Source organism: Cricetulus griseus (assembly GCF_003668045.3).
Source record: "Cricetulus griseus strain 17A/GY chromosome 1 unlocalized genomic scaffold, alternate assembly CriGri-PICRH-1.0 chr1_0, whole genome shotgun sequence".
Classification (NCBI taxonomy): Eukaryota; Metazoa; Chordata; class Mammalia; order Rodentia; family Cricetidae; genus Cricetulus; species Cricetulus griseus.
The window spans coordinates 112,276,633-112,295,784 of NW_023276806.1; the positions used below are offsets into that span (position 1 = coordinate 112,276,633).

At 37.6% G+C, this 19,152-nt stretch overlaps 1 protein-coding gene across 4 annotated transcripts in view; it reads right to left on the bottom strand.

Moving 5' to 3' along the window:
* Spata5 (spermatogenesis associated 5) overlaps positions 1-19,152 on the bottom strand; it is a 178,001-nt gene that overhangs the window by 138,898 nt on the left and 19,951 nt on the right. For all 4 annotated transcript variants that reach the window (XM_027391951.2, XM_027391953.2, XM_027391950.2 and 1 more), the window contains exons 10-11: positions 18,644-18,798; positions 2,160-2,369 (exon numbers count right to left, since the gene is read on the bottom strand). In XM_027391951.2, coding sequence (XP_027247752.1) covers positions 2,160-2,369; positions 18,644-18,798 — 365 coding nt within the window. The remainder of the gene's footprint in view (positions 1-2,159; positions 2,370-18,643; positions 18,799-19,152) is intronic.

Sequence of the window (19,152 nt, forward strand, 5' to 3'; positions counted from 1 at the left end):
AGCTTTTTAATCATCTAGTTTAAGGAAGAGCAGTTAGAGAATAATATGGAGAAAGGTCTTCATTCTTTCATAGGTAAGGGTTCTAAGGAAGACAACTTCAGTATCATTAATGGAAAGAAAAATATGGTGATTTTGTGATGTATCCTCTGCTAAGTAAACATAGCATTGCTAGCAGAAACTTACACATGACTTAAATTCACTGTACAAACATATTTATGACATACAGGAAATGGGAAAGCATGCCAAATAGTTGAACCATCTAAGGATCCTTCATACCCCTACCATTTAGAAGTAGACCAACAGAAGCCCAGGGAAGAAACAAAAGGAAAAGGAGAGAAGAAGGGGTAGGGAGAAGGGCAGAGGAGAAGGTGAGTAACACATATCTGAAAAGTTAAACTAATTATTTAACATCATGAGAAAAACTGGGCTGGAATAATTCAAATCAGGCATTACTAACAAGTAAAGGCAGTAATAGAAGATGGTTAGGCCCAAGAATGTGTGACTTTGTACTGAACTACATGCTCATGAACTTCAGCCAGATGAGTGGCCAGTACAATGCAACACAGAATGTTAAACTGTTATACTGCACTGCTCTACCATTCAAAATATCAGAGCAGTTTTATCACCAAGGAAGGCTACTTTGAGGGTGAAGTTCAACCTCACTGAGGCAGGTTTTACTGAAGCAAACAAAAGGGGACAGTAGCTAAGTTACAGGCTCAAAATCCTAGCAACAGCTAAAAGTGATAGGGTGTGGGGCTGTGCTCTACACAGATTGTTATTTCTGTAATTGTGTTGCCTTTATTTTCTTCATATCCAGAAAGGAGAAAAGTCATGTCCCTTTTACTGCATAAAGTACCAGCACTGCAAACTAAAAGGCAGTGAACAGATCAAGTTGCAAGAATGACTTCTAAATCTTTCTGAATAAATAACTACCTGGCCTAATTTGATAAAAGAAAAACAAAACAAAACAAAACAAAACAAAAACCTATGCTATAAATAAGACACCCATTTGTACCTAACTAAACACTTGGGATGAAAACAGTACAGTCTGTCTCACATTTACTGGGTTTTATGATATTTTGAAAACAATACACCAATCCCTAGAATGGATACTGTTAAGATCACAGGAGGTTTTGTTTAACAATTTTACTTACCAAATAACCTCAGCAACTTGGTCCTGACACATTTTACCCACTAGACAACATGTGTTACACAGATAAGTGTGAACAGGAAAAACTACACAATTATTACCTTATTTGGGCATATGTTATTTCCAGTACCCATGGCCAAGATTTCTACTGCTCAAATTTGCAGAACAGTAACAAAATAACAAGGAATATGTAAAAGTATTTGCCCAGCTGTTTTATTAATCTGGGAGAACTAAACCTGACTTACCCCTCTATATTTTATTACTTACTTTACAATCACAAATTCAAGTTTGGGCTTGTCAGTTCCTGCTCTTGCAATTCTGCTCTGGAATCATTTCTTGGATTTCTCCAGTCTTCCTAGGGGCTGCTTAAACGTGTCCAACAGGTACCTGCCTGGTGGTGTAATTCTGGGCTATTACAATTCAAATCAAGTGTTTTAAGTTCTAAACTGTCTGGAGTAGGCAAGTTGACCAAGTGCTGATTATGGCAAATATGAGGGTTATGCACACTAAAAGTAAAACACCCAAGTAATACAATTCCACCTAGGCACTGTGAGGAAAGGATCTTGAAAATCAGAAGTACAGGATCCACACACAAAGAAGGCCATTCTGTAGAAACATCTCAAAGAGCAGGAAACTATGAAGTATGAGTCAGACACACTGTAGGCAAGTGTCTAAAGCAGGCAGGCTCCAAAACAGAAGAGGGATTAGCAGGAAAGGAAAGGGAATTTAAACAGTTCCTCTGAAAAAAATATACTTTCCAACCATTCATTTGGGGGAAGGAGACAGGGAAAGACATGCCTCTTCAGAATTTTGAATGTACCACGCTGGCTCTAATTTAACTGGGTATTTGCACCAACTTAATTTTTTTTAAACTTCTCTACCTATATTTTACTGTCATCTACCTCAGATAAAGAAATAAACATCAACTGCTCCTTAGAGAGAGATATCATACAGGATATAACAGAAGAAGTCAGAAGAGAGAGTTACCATTGAAACTCCAATATCCTACCTTTATAGCTAGAAAGTTCAAGCCACTTTCATTGGCCAAAGCCTTTGCTATCATTGTTTTGGAGCATCCGGGAGGGCCATACAAGAGAACTCCTTTAGGTGGCTGAATACCCATTCTGATGAAAGACTTAGGATGTTTCAAGGGCCATTCCACAGCCTGTTTCAATTTCAGTTTGATGTTTTCCAGTCCTCCAATATCTGACCAAGATACCTACAAAACAAAATGTTTTTTTTTTCCTTCTTATCGTTAACTGTAATTTTTCTTTGAAGGACAAATGAAGCCTCTTTAAGTAAACGTGTTATGTTCACCACATAAGGTTAAAATGTGCTCAGTAAGTACAGCATGACCATTATGATACTCATCTCAAGTAAGGTAACACAGGACTCCTGCTCAAAATAAAATACCTTATTTATTTATCGGGAATTCTGCACGAGTACTGGAGTTGTATCATTTCCCCCCTCCCTCTCCACCCTCTAACTTCTCCCCCACCCCATGCCCAATACTTCTCAAATTCACGGCCTCTTATTCTTTATTTATCATTATACACAAATACACAAATTTATAAATACAACCTGTTGAGTTTATTTGGTATGAGTAATATACATATTATTTAGGGCTGATCGTTTAATAGATAGCCTATGGGGGGATTATCTCCAAGTGGACTGATTCCCCTTCTCTCAGGAGCCATTAATTGCAGCGCTTCACCTAAGGGTGGATCCTTGTGAGAGTTCCTCCACCCATAAGAGCCTGTCAACTGGTACTGTCACTGCACAAAGCAGCAACAATTTTAAATTTTAAAAAATTTAACAAAATTTAAAGAATAATTTTGTCCTAGTTAGGGTTTCTATTGCTGCAATGAACATCATGATTAAAAAGCAAGTTGGGAGGGAAAGGGCTTATAGTGCCACAGCACTGTTCAACTTAGAAGAAGTCAGGATAGGAACACAAACAGGGCAGGCTCCTGGAGGCAAGACCTGACACAGAGGCCATGAAGGAAGGCTGCTTGCTGGCTTGCTTCTCCTGGCAGACTGCTTTCTTATAGAAGTCAAGACCACCAGCCTGGAAATGTACTACCCACCATGGGCTGGGCCCTCCCCAACTGATCACTAATTGAGAAAATGTTTTACAGCTGGACTTCATGGAGGCACTTCCTCAACTGAAGTGCCTTCCTCTCTGATGACTCTAGTTTGTGTCAAGTAGACACACAAAACCAGCGAGTACAAAGTTTGCAAACCCTTAAGACTTTTCCCTGTGGAATAAAGTATTTTCAGACCTGCTTCTTTTCTCAACTAAGAAATACCTCTTGAACAAAGTTGGGTTTTTTTGCAGGGGAATAGGAGGGAGCAGATCTCACCATGAAGCCTTGGCCATTCTGGAACTCAATACATAGACCAGGCTAGGTTGGAACCCATAAAAATCAGTCTGCCTCTGCCTCTACCTCCAGAGTGCTGGAATTAAAGACATATACCACCATACCTGAACAAAGTATTCTTTATAAACTTATATATAAATACTGCTCAGAAAACACTCTATGTACAAGAAAATATACAAAGGAAATAGGAGAATAAGATATAAACACACAGTTTGAAAACTAGGAAATATATATGTACAATACTAAGGATTGTACTAAGAAACAGAAACCTCAGGAGCTCCCAAAAAGAAAACATTAATTCCAGATGGAAGATCATTTGAAAGCCAACGCTTGAATGAGGAGCAAGTTGTGAAAACAGGGAGGGAGGGTAGAGAGAGGGATGATAGAGGGAGAGAGGTAGGGAGGAAGGGAGGGAAGGAAGGAGAGGCTCAGATGGAGGAGGAAGGAAATAATAAAGCCACAGAGCAGAGGACCCTAAAGGCTAAATAAAGCCGATAAATATATTTCAAACACACAGATGTAGATGTAGTCTCATTTACACTTTAGGAAAACTACAAAATCCATTCATGAAGCAACAAAGTGCAGTGGGATGGGGGTGATAAAATAAAAAAAAAAAGAACAGTCTGAACTTGACTATTTGGGTACTTGATATATAAAAAGTTTTCCGATTCCTCATTTTTAGTGGCATCAAAAATGAGTAACTTTACCTGCAGTATCATTAAGTTTGGTGAGACTATTGATCTCCTAGCCTTTCTGCAGTATGCCACCTCTCAGCTGATATGCATGCCAGATTTCAACAAACTAAGTGATGTTGCCCATACTTGGACAGTATTTACTGAGGTCAGTAAAAGCCTCAATAATAACAAGGACATAGCTGCCTGAGTCTGTTTATAATCTGTGCCTTATGTTTTCTGAGTGTGTAGTCTCTACTAGATATAGTAGGTAGTGCTAGAATGCAGGTTTGCATAAATTCCGCTGTAGACCTAGAGCCATATAAAATAAAAATTTGGTAGCCCATGTTAGCATGTAATGTCCCATAAGCAATCCATAACAAATTCATTTCATTCATGAGGCTAGACTTGGATGAGCAACCCTCTGGGCTATCTGCACATTCCTAGTTCAAAAGCAAGCACTTCTTTTATGCCTCCCTATGTGGTGGTTTGAATACGAATGGCCCCTATAGGCTCATATATTTGAAAGCTCAGCCACCAGGAAATGTCACTGTTTGAGAAGGATTAGGAGGTATGGCCTTGTTGGAGTGGATATGGCCTTGTTGAAGGAAGTATATCACTGGGGGTGGGTTTTGAAGTTTCAAACATCTATGCCAGGTCCAGTCTTTCAGTGCCTGCTGCCTAAAGATCATGACATAGCTCTCAGATATGCTCCAGTGTTTACCTGAGTTGCAGTCATACTCCCCACCATGACAAAGAACTAACCCTCTCAACTGTAAGCCAGTCCACAATTAAATGTTTTCTTTTTTAAGAGTTGCCTTGGTCTTGGCATCTCTTCACAGAAAGAGAACAGTGACTAAGAATTCTGGAAAACTCATTAAACTATATGCAATGGACTTATTTTTGCCTCCCCCCACCAGTTTTCGGATATCTGATTTTACCAATTACTAAAACTAAAATTAACCTTGATATTGATGCACATGAGCCTAGAACCTTAAACCATTGACCAGTGACTGACAGAATCATACTTACTGTTTACCAGAGAAGGCAAGAATAATAATATAACAGTGTACATTGGGCAGAAGCACAAAAGGGTAGTTCTTTCTTGTACATTCTAATTTCTTTGATTTGTTCTTTTTAATTGTATTCTAATAACGTTGGAAAGATGACCAAGTACACAAAAAAGCTATAATGTGAAGGATTCACCAACTTTAGTGTTTCCCACATCTGATTTAGCAAACACCATCTCTTATAGTTTTGGTTGTGAGCCTAGCCTTTAACGGCTGAGCCATCTCTCCAGCAGGAACACTGTCTCTGTAGACAGTATGCATACTGGCATAATCATTTTTGAGTTTTCTGCTGATTTTTTTAAACAGTAAGCTAGAAAGATGCCCCTTTTTTCCTAGCTACATTAACAACATATCTCTTGGTAGTAAGGAATGAACTAGAGATCACAAATTACAGAGGATTCAGGAGAACGGACAGTTAAATGGTAGCAAGGCACCAAACGGTGGCCTCATCAGAGTGCTTTTCAGTTCAATGCTTTACCAGTGAAATACATCCATCTGTGTATGCCTCTGCTCATATGTACACACACTTGGTAGAGAGGTGATCCTCTGGAGTGGGAAAAGTAACTAGCAACACTGTAGCGTAGCATAGATGTGGAAGTCACAGAAGCAACTTCATTAGCTTTCAAGAACAAAAATGATAATGGATTCTGAACCCTCCGCAAGTCATTCACTTTTGACTCTATAAAGTTACATGTGCACAGTAAGAACATACTATACACACATACCCTGGAGCAGGTTTCCATGCCTTGGAGCACAGGAGTTGTACACTAAGATTCCTAGCAGTGCAGCAAAACAACAGCTTATGCAAATTTAGGAAGCACATAAATAGATAAAAGATATTAAAGGTTAAAACAGAACAGCTGGCTATGTAATGGATAACTTTTAAAAAATTCAATTCTATACTAATAAATGGATAGGGAGGGTTTATGTCCCCCTGTCTGTAAACCTAAATTGCCTTGCAATACAACCTGATAGTCTCCAGTAAAACCATTGTATTCAATATAATCTCAGGATGTTTGGTTTCCAGAAAGTCTTAAGCAATTTGTTACTCTACCCTATAGTTCCCTAGCAATCTTTAGGAACTCCCCCTTTTATGGCCAAATACAAATCACAGCACATATTGGGACTATCAGCAATATACTGATGAATCCGGACAGGATTTGGATATATACTGTGCAGAAAGGCAAACTGTCCTCTAAGTGAACTTTTAAAGAAAATCCCATTTATTATCTTCTGCCTATACATAACTGAGCACACATATGATTAAGTCACATTATCATGAAATGACAGTGATTAGAGGTTTATTTTATAACCCAAACCTATCAATGAAAACATAAAATTACCCTAACCCTCCCATTAATTATCAATACACCCTAATATTTTCACACCTATTACACCTTAATATTTTTCCCAAATACTATTTATGACTGAAACTTGTAAGTGAAATAATTCAATTTTTAAAAATTATCTGTTACATGTGCTAAGGGTCACAGGAGCACAATATCTTTATAAATCTATACTCTGCAAAGCAAAAGCTGAAAGTGCCCTTAAAGATACAATCTCAGTCTAAGTAAATAAATCATCTGTTTTAATTCTAGTACTAACCAGCTTAAAACTTTTCACGATGTAAAATATGAAAAAATATATAGATGAAACCTACCTGTATAAGACTTTTATATAAGAAATCAGAATATTAAAAATAATACTAATGTCCATTTTCTTGCCTGTCTATAAAGATAGCTGATAAGAATAAGCTATAAAAAATTAAAGTAACAAAGCAAACCTCAACAGATACAAAAAATTTGAATTAACCTCCTATATCTTGTTGATCACCATGCCTTAAAGTTAGAATCCAATAACAACAACAAAAAATTAAAAAAAAACAAACTAGAATTCAACAACAATACTAACTGCAGAAAGATTATAAACTCATGGAAATGAACAATGTACAACTAAATCACCACTGAGACAAGGAAGAAATAAAGAAATTAAAGACTTCCTAAAACTCAATGAAAATTACAGCACAACACACTAAAACTTATGGAACACAATGAAAGCAGTGATAAGAGGAAAGTTCACAGCACTAAATACCTACATGAAGAAGCTAGAGAAATATCACACTAGCAAATTAACAGAACAACTAGAAGAGCTAAGACAAAAAGAAGCAAACTCACCCAGGAGGAATAGACAACAGTAAATAATCATATTGAGGGCTGAAATCAATAAAATAGAAGCAAAGAAAACAATACAAAGAATCAATGAGATAAAAAATTGGCTCTTCCCAGAAAATCAACAAGATAGATAAACCTTTACCTAAACTAACCAAAAGGCCGAGAATATCCAAATTAATAAAATCAGAAATGAAAAGGGGGACATAGCAACAGACACTGAGGAAATCCAGAGAATCATCAGGTCATACTTCAAAATTCTGTACTACACAAAATTGGAAAATTTAAAGAAAATGGACAATTTTCTGGATAGATACACATACCAAAATTAAATCAAGACCAGACAAATTAAACAGACCTATAACCCCTATGGAAATAGAAACAGTCATCAAAAGTCTCCCAACAAAAAAAAAAAAAAAGAAAAGAAAGAAAGAAAAAAAAAGGCCAGACAGTTTCAGTGCAGAATTCTACCAGAAATTCAAAGAAAGCTAGTAGCAATACTCTTCAAAAAAAGAAAGAATATTGCCAAACTCTTTTTACGAATCTATAGTTCGTATTGAATCATATACCCCAATGAACATATCATATATCCCAATGCCCAAATCACACAAAGACACAACTAAGATAGGGAACTACAGACCAATCTCCCTCACAAACATTGTTGCAAAAATACTGGCAAACCTAATTCAAGAACACATCAGAAAAATCATCCACCACAACTAAGAAGGCTTCATCCCAGAAATGCAGGGATGGTTCAACATACCAAAATCCATCAATGTAATCCACCATATAAACAAACTGAAAGAAAAAAAGTCACATGATCATCTCATTAGATGCTGAAAAAGCCTTCAAAAAAATTCAATACCCCTTCATGATAAAGGTCATGGAGAGAGCAGGAATACAAGGAACATAACTAAACATAATAAAGGCAATATACAGCAAGCTAGCAGCCAATATCAAACCAAACGGAAACAAACTCAAAGTGATCCCACTGAAATCAGGAACAAGACAAAGCTGTCCACTCTCTCCTTATCTATTTAATATAGTACTCGAAGTTCTAGCTACAGCAATAACAACAAATGGAGATCAAGGGAATACAAATTGGAAAAGAAGAAGTCAAACTTTCGTTATTTGCTGATGATATAATAGTATACCTAAGTGACCTCCAAAATTCTACCCAGGAACTACTACAGCTAATAAACACTTAAGTAATGTAACAGGATACAAGATTAACTCAAAAACCAAGCCAAACCAAACCAAACAACAACAAAAAACAACAGTAGATGATAAATGGGCTGAGAGAAATCAGAGAAACAACACCCTTAAAAGTAGCCACAAATAACATAAAATATCTTGGGGTAACTCTAACCAAACAAGTGAAAGAAAGACCTGTATGACAAGAACTTTAAGTCTTTAAAGAAAGAAATTTTAAAAAGACATCAGAAAATGGAAAGATCTCCCACGCTCTTGGATAGGTAAGATTAGCATAGCAAAATTGCCAAACTTACCAAAAGTAATCTACAGATTCAATGCAATACCCATCAAAATCCCAGTAAAATTCTTCACAGACCTCAAAAGGAAAATACTCAACTTCATATGGAAAAACAAAAAAACCCAAGATAGCCAAAACAATCTCGTATAATAAAGGTACTTCTGGAGGCATCACCATACATGACTTCAAACTCTACTAAAGAGCTACAGTAATGAAAACAGGTTGATACTGACATAAAAACAGATCAACAGTATCAAACTAAAGGCCCTCATATCCATCCGCATACCTCTGAATAACTTATTTTTGACAAAGAAGCTAAAATTATAAAGTGGAAAAAATGAAAGCATCTCAACAAATGGTGCTAGCATTAACTGGATGTCAACATGTAGAAGAATGCATAAAACTCAAGTCCAAATGGATCATAGACCTCAACATAAAACCAACCATACTGAACCTCACAGAAGAGAAAGTGGGAAGTAGCATTGAACACACTGGCACATGAGACCACTTCCTAAATATAATACCAATAGCACAGACACTGAGAACAACAATGGGACTTCCTGAAACTGAGAAGCTTCTGTAAAGCAAAGGACACACACAAGTCAACAAGACAAAATGGTAGCCTACAGAATGGGAAAAAATCTTTACCAACCCCACATTTGACAGATCTGCAAAATATACAAAGAACTCAAGAAATCAGATATCAGAAGACCAAATAATCTAAGGAAAAAGAGGGGAGGAGGAGTACATATCTAAATAGAATTCTCAACAGAGGAATCTCAAATGGCCAAAAGACAATTAAGGAAATGCTCAATATCCTTAGTCATCAGAGAAGTGCAAATCAAAACAACTGAGATACCATCTTATACCTGTCAGAATGGCCAAGATCAAAAACTCTGATGACAGCTTATGCTGGACACTATGTGGAGCAAGAGGAACACTCCTCCATTGCTGGTGGGAGCCGCTTTGGAAATCAGTATGGTCAATTCTCAAAACTTTGGAAATCAATCTACCTCATGACCCAACAATACCTCTCTTGGGCATATACCCAAAGGATGCACACTCACACCACAAGAACATTTGCTCAACTATTTTCATAGTAGCATTATTCATAGTAGCCAGAACCTGGAAACAACCTAGATGCCCTTCAACAAAAGAATGGATAAGGAAAATGGATTACACTTACACAATGGAGTACTACTCAGCGGTAAAAGATGATATCTTAAAATTTGCAGGCAAATGGACAGAACTAGAAAAAGTCATCTTGGGCGAGGTAACCCATCCAGAAAGGCAATTATAATATATACTCACTCATAAGTGGATATTAGATATAAAGCAAAAGACAGCCAGGCTACAGACCATAACCCCAGAGAACCTAGCTAACAGAGAGGACTCTATATGAGGCACACAAGGTTTTGCCTAGCAAAGGGTAAAAAAAGACAAGATCTCCTGAGTAAATTGGGAGCGTGGGGGTGGGGGGAGGGTGTGAAGGTAGAGGGGAGGAAGGAAGTGGAGTGGGAAACAAATATATAGCTCGATAAAAAAGTCAAAATAAATTACTAAAGAATCTAAGAATTACCTGTATTTCTGTCTTAAAAGTGGTAGTCATTGCCAGCACCGGGGTGCAGTACACAGTCACAATTTTGGCTTTTGTTTCTTTTTAGTTTCGTGACTTTTAAACACAGAATTTTCTTAAATTCAGAATGGTGAAATATGAGTTTAAATCTCAGATACACTACTCAGTGTGACTCTGGATCATTTTTCTATCTATTTAAATGTCTTCCTAATTTATAAAATAACATCTCAGACTCATTATGAGATTTAAGGATAGTATACATTAAATTAATTACATATGCTGGAATATTTACTAAGTGCCCCTATATTTAGAAGTCTGAGAGACAATCACCATTATGTTTTAAAGGAGCACTGGCAAAAGATAAAGAATTCACTGCATTTGTAATTTCATAAGTAATATTTTATATTATAATTATTCTCCATCTTTGGGGCTTTTTTGTGTGTTGTTCCTTTGTTCATTATATATATTAACTACAATCCTAAAACTAAATGCAAACCAGTTTCATCTTTTGAATGTAGCACTTCAAAACAAAAAATTGATTAGCCTTTCTACGTGCTAAGAAAATAATTTAAAAATGAAAACAATCTTAACATAAGCTTTCATAGTTTACTTTTGCAGGGGCCAAAGTCCTTAGATACAAAAGCAAGTTGTGGAAAAAGTTGGTTGTGCTAGAAGATTAATGCCACCATGAAATCATAAAGTAATGGTACTGGCTGGTTACACCTTAACGTCAGACAGTATTAGTTTTCAATATTTCATCTTTCAATAAATAATGTTAAACTTTCTAGGACTGTTTTATAAGTTACAGTCTACCTTACTTTGGAGAAAACTCTTACAAGTCTAAATGGATGCTTGCTCTATGACTGAGGCCTTTTTTTTTTTTGTTCCTATCCTGGTCCACGTGGCTTTAGAATTTTTTTTTTAATGCTAATACAGTTAGAAGAAACAGCTGTTGTAAAACAAGCAGATTAAGTGGGAGAAAATTTCACAAGGAAAATGCAACATATTTCTTCCCAGATGAGTACTCCAGCAGAACATTTTAGTTACATATCCACACAAGTCCAAGAACTCAATAACCAGATTAAAAGCATAAAATGAATAAATAAATAAATAAAATCATTTAAAGGACAAGTTCCAAAGGGGAAATGAAAACTTTAAAAGGGGCTTCAGAACATTGGGGGTTCCTGAAATGACCCTGTCAGCCAATCTTTAACCAGGAGCCAAGTTTTATATACCAGGCACAAAAATGCTCTTCAAGGTGGTATTTATAGGAAATACAGTGACAAAAAGTATTTCACAATTAGTGATATTGCACTAAAAGTGCTAACATAAATGTAAATGGCAGTGAGTGGGTTCACACCTGTTCCAAAGCTTTTAGTGGGCCAACATTAACTTTGCAACAGTAAAATACACTTATTTGTGAAGAAAAAAAAAAAAAAAAAGAAAAAACCAACAACAAATGAATCTGCAGATACTTCTTTAGAGCAAGGGAATGGTGGTGATAAAATGTGAGCTTAGGTATCAATGGAAAAGGTAAGAAAGGAAAGCACACACCCAAATTCAGTTTTCTATTCCAAAAAAGATGTCTATGAAGCATCCCTAAAAAGAGCCTGAGTGTTAGTTTCACTGTGGTGCCAGACTTATGTATCTCTCTTCACACACACACAAACAAACACACACACACACACACACACACACACACACACACACACACACACACTCTCCCCACTCTTAGCAACAGTCACTAAAAATGTGCATGCAGTACTGTGTGAATACACATACAGGTGTAGTATACGCCACCTGTCCTTCAACACTTATACAAATATAAGGGATAACTAACTATCAGATATTAAAAACTTAAGTTTTCCACTTACAAAGGGAAAGCTATTTAATTTTAGCATAGTAACCAAGATTGCAAGCAACAGTAACAATCTTTCAACTTACTTTTGTATTGTCTCTGATTTCATCTAAAAAGGTATATAAAAAAAAAGCAGAATGAAGGTGTTAAACTCTAAAATATTTCGTAAGATTGAAATCACTTTGTTTTTCGTAGTGCATAGTTCCTGATTAAAATTAATCTATTTCCCAAATGTGCTCTCCTGTTCAATTTTATTACTTAAAACCACAAAAAAAGTACGAGACAAACTGCCAGGAAGACTAGGATCTTGGAAGTGATAGATAACACTTTTCTGCTGTCTAGACAACAAGAAGCAAAGTCAAAACAAATGAAATTAAAATTAAAAGGTCTGGGAAAAATCAACATGGACTTAACAGTTTCTACAGACTGTTATCATCTGATCCAAGAAAAACAAATCTTACTTAGCAATGTGTCATAAAAATCTTCAACCCATAGAGTCTGTTTAAAAAAAAAGAAAGAAAAAGAAAAAATGTTCATGGTATTTAAAAAATAGAAAGTCAGATTCCTCACAATTGTTCTAAGGGTATATGGAGAATGAAACATAAGACAGTCAATTAATCTGTTTCTCTCAAACTCTTACAGCAGGAAAGAGCTATTAATGAGTTTATCTGAGGAAATGTAACTGACAAGTGAAATCCAGAGGTAGGCTCACCTGAAAAGGAGACAGAAGAAAACCCAGCAGGACATTCTAAATATCTGATCAGTGAAACAGACTTCTGATGGTTTATACAGGTGGTGTGTCACCTGTAAGACAGGACTCACCAAAGTTTACTCGCTTAGTGACAGTAATTAGATGGCCATCTCCCTCAAGTTGATATGGACTTATTGAGGTGTTCCAGTTAGCCTAAAGGCACTGATGTATTGGGCTTATTATGACCACAGCCCCATACCTTGTTGGGGCCCACAGAAACGGTTCTGCCTCATCTTAAGGTCAGAGAGTTCAAAACTGTCCTTAGTCTTCCAAGGTTAAAGTCATAAGACCTAAGTCTAAGGTGTGGTAGCTACTGTAGAATGTTTGATCTTGGTCTTGGATGTCTTATCTAAATAACAACATGTCTGAGGTATGGTTACTCTTGACCCTCAAGGCCAGATAACAAGAAATTGAGTCTCAAAGGTGCGGTTACCAAATGTCTGGAGAATTTTAAAAGTTTGTTTGTTCCTTGAACATGGTAAAGAAGTCTTTTGCCAAGTACCCCTTTTGGATGGGATATTTAAGAATGTTGAAGAATAAACTTGGGGCATCCAGTATTCATTGGATTGCCCTCTTGACTCTATCCCAGGTCTTTGTCTTTTTCTTAGCATCTTTATCTGCCATTTCTCAATCTATACTCCCCCTCTCTCAGGTATGAACTGGGCAAGTTGGCTGAATCCGACTGAAGCCCCACCAAGATGGGTTACAAGAATACCTCAAACAGCTCTCACAGACCCAGGCAGTCTTTCCCTGTAGCTTTACTCTAGACTACCCTAGCACTGGGTCAGTCTTCAGGGTTCAGGCTCCAGTCCTATTAACCCACCATCAAGTCCAAGCCTCATAGACCCAGGTTCTAGGCTAGAACTCACAGTACATGTTAGATTTACTCATTTGCTGATCCAGGAACCAGGCCAGACCATGTGACCCTTGAGCAGCAAATCAGCATGCAGAACCTGAGACCTCCTAAAGGGATAACTGATGCAGACATTTTTTGAAGAAGCTAATCTATAAAAATCAAAAGAAATGTCTACTTCCTCACTTACACATGTAACAGCAAAAGGTCAAAATGCTCACAAATAATTAGGAAAACAATACCACCAAAGGGACAAATTAAATCATTTGTACTATATATTTGAAAGAATTGGATATCAAGGATCACAAGATGGCTCAATGGTTAAAGGTGCTTCTACACAAACAAATGCACATTAAACAAAACTTTAACAACAATAATAATATTGGGAACCTACAAACTGATAAGCAAAAACCTCAAAATATTCACCTTTAAAAGATCAGTGAATCACAAAGGACAAATAATTACATAATTACACAAAATCAGGAATGAAGGGACCAGACCTTCACCCAGGCCCCTGCTTTAGCAGCCATAACAAGCTGCAGAAAAGAGCCAGCAAGACATAGGCCTCTGACTCAGCACATGTTGCTGAGTTTCCAGCCTTCTGACCTGACCAGACCTGCCCCAGTCACTAGGAAGTCAGATACCCTCCATGTGGCAAGGAACCAATCAGAAGTTAGCTGGCGGGGTCTGCACATGCTTTATGGTAACAATGGCAAACAGTGGCATACAGAGCATAGCAACGGCCCCAGGAGGGCGTATAGGCCATAGCAACCAGTTGACCAATCAACTCAGGACAGGTTGTCCAAGCAAGGAAGTGCACCAATCATGAGATTGTTATGTACCCTAGACACTCTCCTTGCTCCACCCAATGAATTCCCTGCCTCGAGGCTCCTTCCAGTCCTTCTAGTGCCAACTGCTGAAATGAGGAGCTGGTCCCTTCATTCCCCCATTTTCTTTTTGGAGATTCCAATCATGGAAATGCTGTCTCTCCGGCGTCCCCATCAGGGAGTGAGTGATATTGGCATCCCCTGTAAGGGACCAGCTCCCCATTTCAGCAACCATAACAGCCAGACACGTGCTTGCCTGACCTTGCCTTGGTCACTAGGAGGTCAGATGCCTGCCTCGTGGCAAGGAACCAATCAGAAGTTAGCTGGTGGTGCTATGCTTTACGTCTCTGGGTGTGCTTTATGGACAAGTTCTCCAAGCCTGGAGGCACACCAATCCTGAGCCTGTGTGTACCCCTAGACACTTCCCTTTCGCTGCCCTATAAGATCTAGGTCCTATGTCTTCTCAGGATCTTTTCCCAGCCATCTGCCATGGTGGATTGATGAAAGGCCCGAGCTAACATGGGATTAGCTGGTTAAACAACTGCAATAAAACCTCTTGCTGTTTGCATCAAGCTTTTGCCTCCACCTGGTGATTGGGATCGCTGAAGTCCTGGGCAGATATCCTGGGGGCCTGAGTCTCCGGGGGTCTTTCACTACAATCTGTTATGCTTGCGAAATAAATTAGGGCAATGGTGGCATAGAACTTGTGAAGTAAGCAATGTCTGATTTGATTTAAGGCCGACTCCATGAGATGAAACCCATATCCAACACTTCTTGGGTGACCAAGAACCAGAGACTAGATATCCCAAAAACCTAGGGTAAAACCAAACACTACTGGTCTTTAAAAAAAAAAAAAAATTCAACTATACTCATAAATCAGTGCCTTACACAGTAATCATCAGAGAAGCTTCCTATGACAGAAAATAGGAACAGATACAGGGACCCACGGCCAAAATATTTTAGAAAGTCTAAATGGGATGTCTCTCTACAAGGCACATAAGAACTCACAGACATTGAAGCAGCAAGCACAGAATCTACAGGAGTCTGCACCAAGTCCTCTGCATATATATTATGGGACTACTGAGTATGAGACCGAGTAGATTCTTGTGCCTGCTCTTAGGACTGTTCGGTTGGGCTGCCTTGTCCAACTTTGGTATGATGAGTTTTGCTTCATCTCACTATTTTTTATTTTTGTCATGTTTGGTTGTTATCTCTTAAAAATCTTGTTCTTTTCTAATGATAAACAGAAAGGGAGTGAATCCAGAGGGGAGGGGATGAGGGGGAAGAGGACGAGAGAGGAGGGGGACTAGAAGAACTGTGAGTAGAAAGAAGGGAAATTATAATCAGGATATACTGTGTAAGAATCTATTTCAATTAAAAAATTAAAAACAGATTCTAATGCTGAAGAACAGTTACTAAAGTAAAAATTCAAAAATGTCAATAAGCAGGTGACTCACTAGACTAGATCTCTTGAAATTGCCTAACTTGGTGGGGAAAAGCAGTGAAAAAAGCCTATAGAACTCGTAGAACATCACAAACCAGATGCCCAGAATTAGAAGATATATTTTAAAAACTAGTCCACCAAGAATACTATATTTAAAAAAGGAAAAAAAAAAAAAACCTTCAAAACTGAAGACAATGAATGGCTTAATGAAACAAGCAAAAATAATTAAGTCTGTCTTGTGCAATCAAGATTTTTTCAATTTGAAGTGAAAGGATGCTATCAATAAAATATATACTCCCTAATACAGTAACAACACACTAAAATTCAGATAATATAAACTGTTAACAATGGCACATACATCATCTTTACTAAAGGACAAATGTAACTATACTTACTTGTAAATGAAGGGACCAGACCCTCAGGCAAGCCCCTGCTTTGGCAGCCATGACAGGCTACAGAAAAGATCCAGTAAAATGTAGGCCTCTGATTCAGCAACATGTGCTGAGCTTCCCACCTTGCTCTCCATGTGGCAAGGAACCAATCAGATGTTAGCTGGCAGGCTTTGGATGTGCTTTAAGGTAACAGTGGAATGAAAAGTGTAGCAACTGCCCTGGGAGGGCCTCTAGACATAGCAACCTTCCTGCAGCTGCAGATGACCAATCAACACAGGACAGGTCGCCCAAGCCAGGAGGTGCACCAATCTTGAAACTGTTGCTATGCAACTAGCGGAACCCAGATACTCCCCTGGTTCTACCCCAATATATTCCCTGCTCCACTGCTACTTGGGGTTCCATCCTGGTCCCTGCCTGCTTCACCCGCTGTTTCAGATAGATGGGTGAACCAAGTTAACTCGAAAAATTAAACTCTTGGCTTTTGCAACAAACCAGGTCTTTTGGTGATTTTGGGGTTCAGAGTTTGGGCACAACATTAAAGACAGAAAATATATAAATGATGTGAAGTATGATATGAGCATTACTAAAGATGTAAAGGTATGTTTTGTGGAAAGCTGCATTTATCTGTTTAAAGTAATCTTTGAGCTATTAGAAATCAGAGGTAAGCATAATCACAAAAAAAGAAATCTGTAACAGATACAGAAATCATGAGGAAGAAATATTATAGAACATTGCTACAGTTTGGATCTTAAAACCGCCTTCAAAGGCCAATGTATTGATGGCTTCTTTCCCAATTAAGCAATCTGGAGCAGTTACAGAAACATTACAAGACAGAGCCTAATGAGAGATTTTAAGTTACAAGGGATGTGTCTTTAAGGTAGACTGTGGTCCCATCTTTCTTACTTTCAATTCCCAACTTACACAGGTGAAAAACATTCTCTGCCATGCACTCCTACCACTCTGCCTCATCACAGATCTAAAAAAATGAAACCATAAAATCTGAGGCAAGGCATGAGGAACTGGCTACATAGATCAAGTATATGACATAAGCATGAGGACCTGAGTTTGGACATCACTTGTGACGTAACTACTCAAATAATAAAAGAACGAACTGAAAAATAAAACTATTTAAAGCAGTAGTTCTCAACCTTCCTAATGTTGTGACCCTTAATACAGTCTCTCATGTTGTGGTGAACCCCAACCATAAAGTTATTTGTGTCACTACTTCATAACTGTAATTTTGCTATGTAAATGGAGTTTCCTGTCCCGCCTGATCCCGCAGCCATTTAGCCCCAAAGAAATACACTATATAAGCGTTAGTGTGTTTATTTGAGGCTAAACAGTTGCAGGACCAGGCAGAACAGAAACTCAGGCTACATTGCTATTGTCATGAACCATAATGTAAATATTTGATATGCAGGGTATCTGATATGCAACCCCTGTGAAAGGGTAGTTTGATCCCTAAAGGTCAAAGGTAGAGAACTACTCATTTAGATGAATTTCTAGGTAATCATGTTCAGTAAAAAAGCTAATTCTAAAACGTTATATCCAATATGGTTACATTTATATAAAATAATAAAATTTTATAAGTGGAATGAGGACTGAGTTGGGTATGATAATGAAAACACAGTGTGAGAACTCTGTGGTGATAATTTGAATATGATGATAAAGTCTTTCCATCTGACAAAACTCCATATGCCTAAATACACCAAATACTGAAAGTCCAATTGAAAGTGAAGAAGTTCAAGTCAAAGCAGAATTTAGCAATGTGCATACCCAATCTGGTTTTGCAGGATCCTGCCACCAGAGAAAACCAGGCAAAGGATATACAACATAGGGTGTCTCTGAGTTACCTTAGAACTTTACTGAATTTATAACTATCTGTAGAATGTTTTACTTTACATGTATATTTTAAAAAGGTTAGCCTAGCAAGTCAGTCATCTTGGAGTCTCAGTTTCCTTAAGAACATTATTCAAATAGTAAAGATGGTACAGAGTATAAATTACTTACATTTGGGACATCAATTGCTACCTCTCTCATAGCACTAGGTCTGATGTCATTCATCCCTTGTAAGAAATCATTCAGGGTAATTTTCACCATGCCAGCCACCTTGCTATCAGGGAGGTTAGGCTGTTTCCTCAGGACTCTTCGCAAGGCATACAGACCTAACAAGAGTAAAATAACACAAAAACTGATCACTTATCCCATAAATACCAACTAGGTAACAATACTACTAACCACAAACTCTGTGGGTATTAAATCATTTACTGTATTTTGTACTTACAGGTATGTATGAAATGGAGAGAGGGATTAAACATGAAGGGGACACAAATATATGGAAGATTAAAGCACAACTCAAGTGCTTAAGTTAGGCAGTGGAAAGATGACAAACTGAAATTACATACTAGAAGACAGGCATTTTGCAAACATAAAACAACTTATAAAGAAATCAAAGTTTATCAAAAGTGTTCATAGGGTGTCATTAAAAGAAGTATAACTCTAACATGCTTTTGCAATTG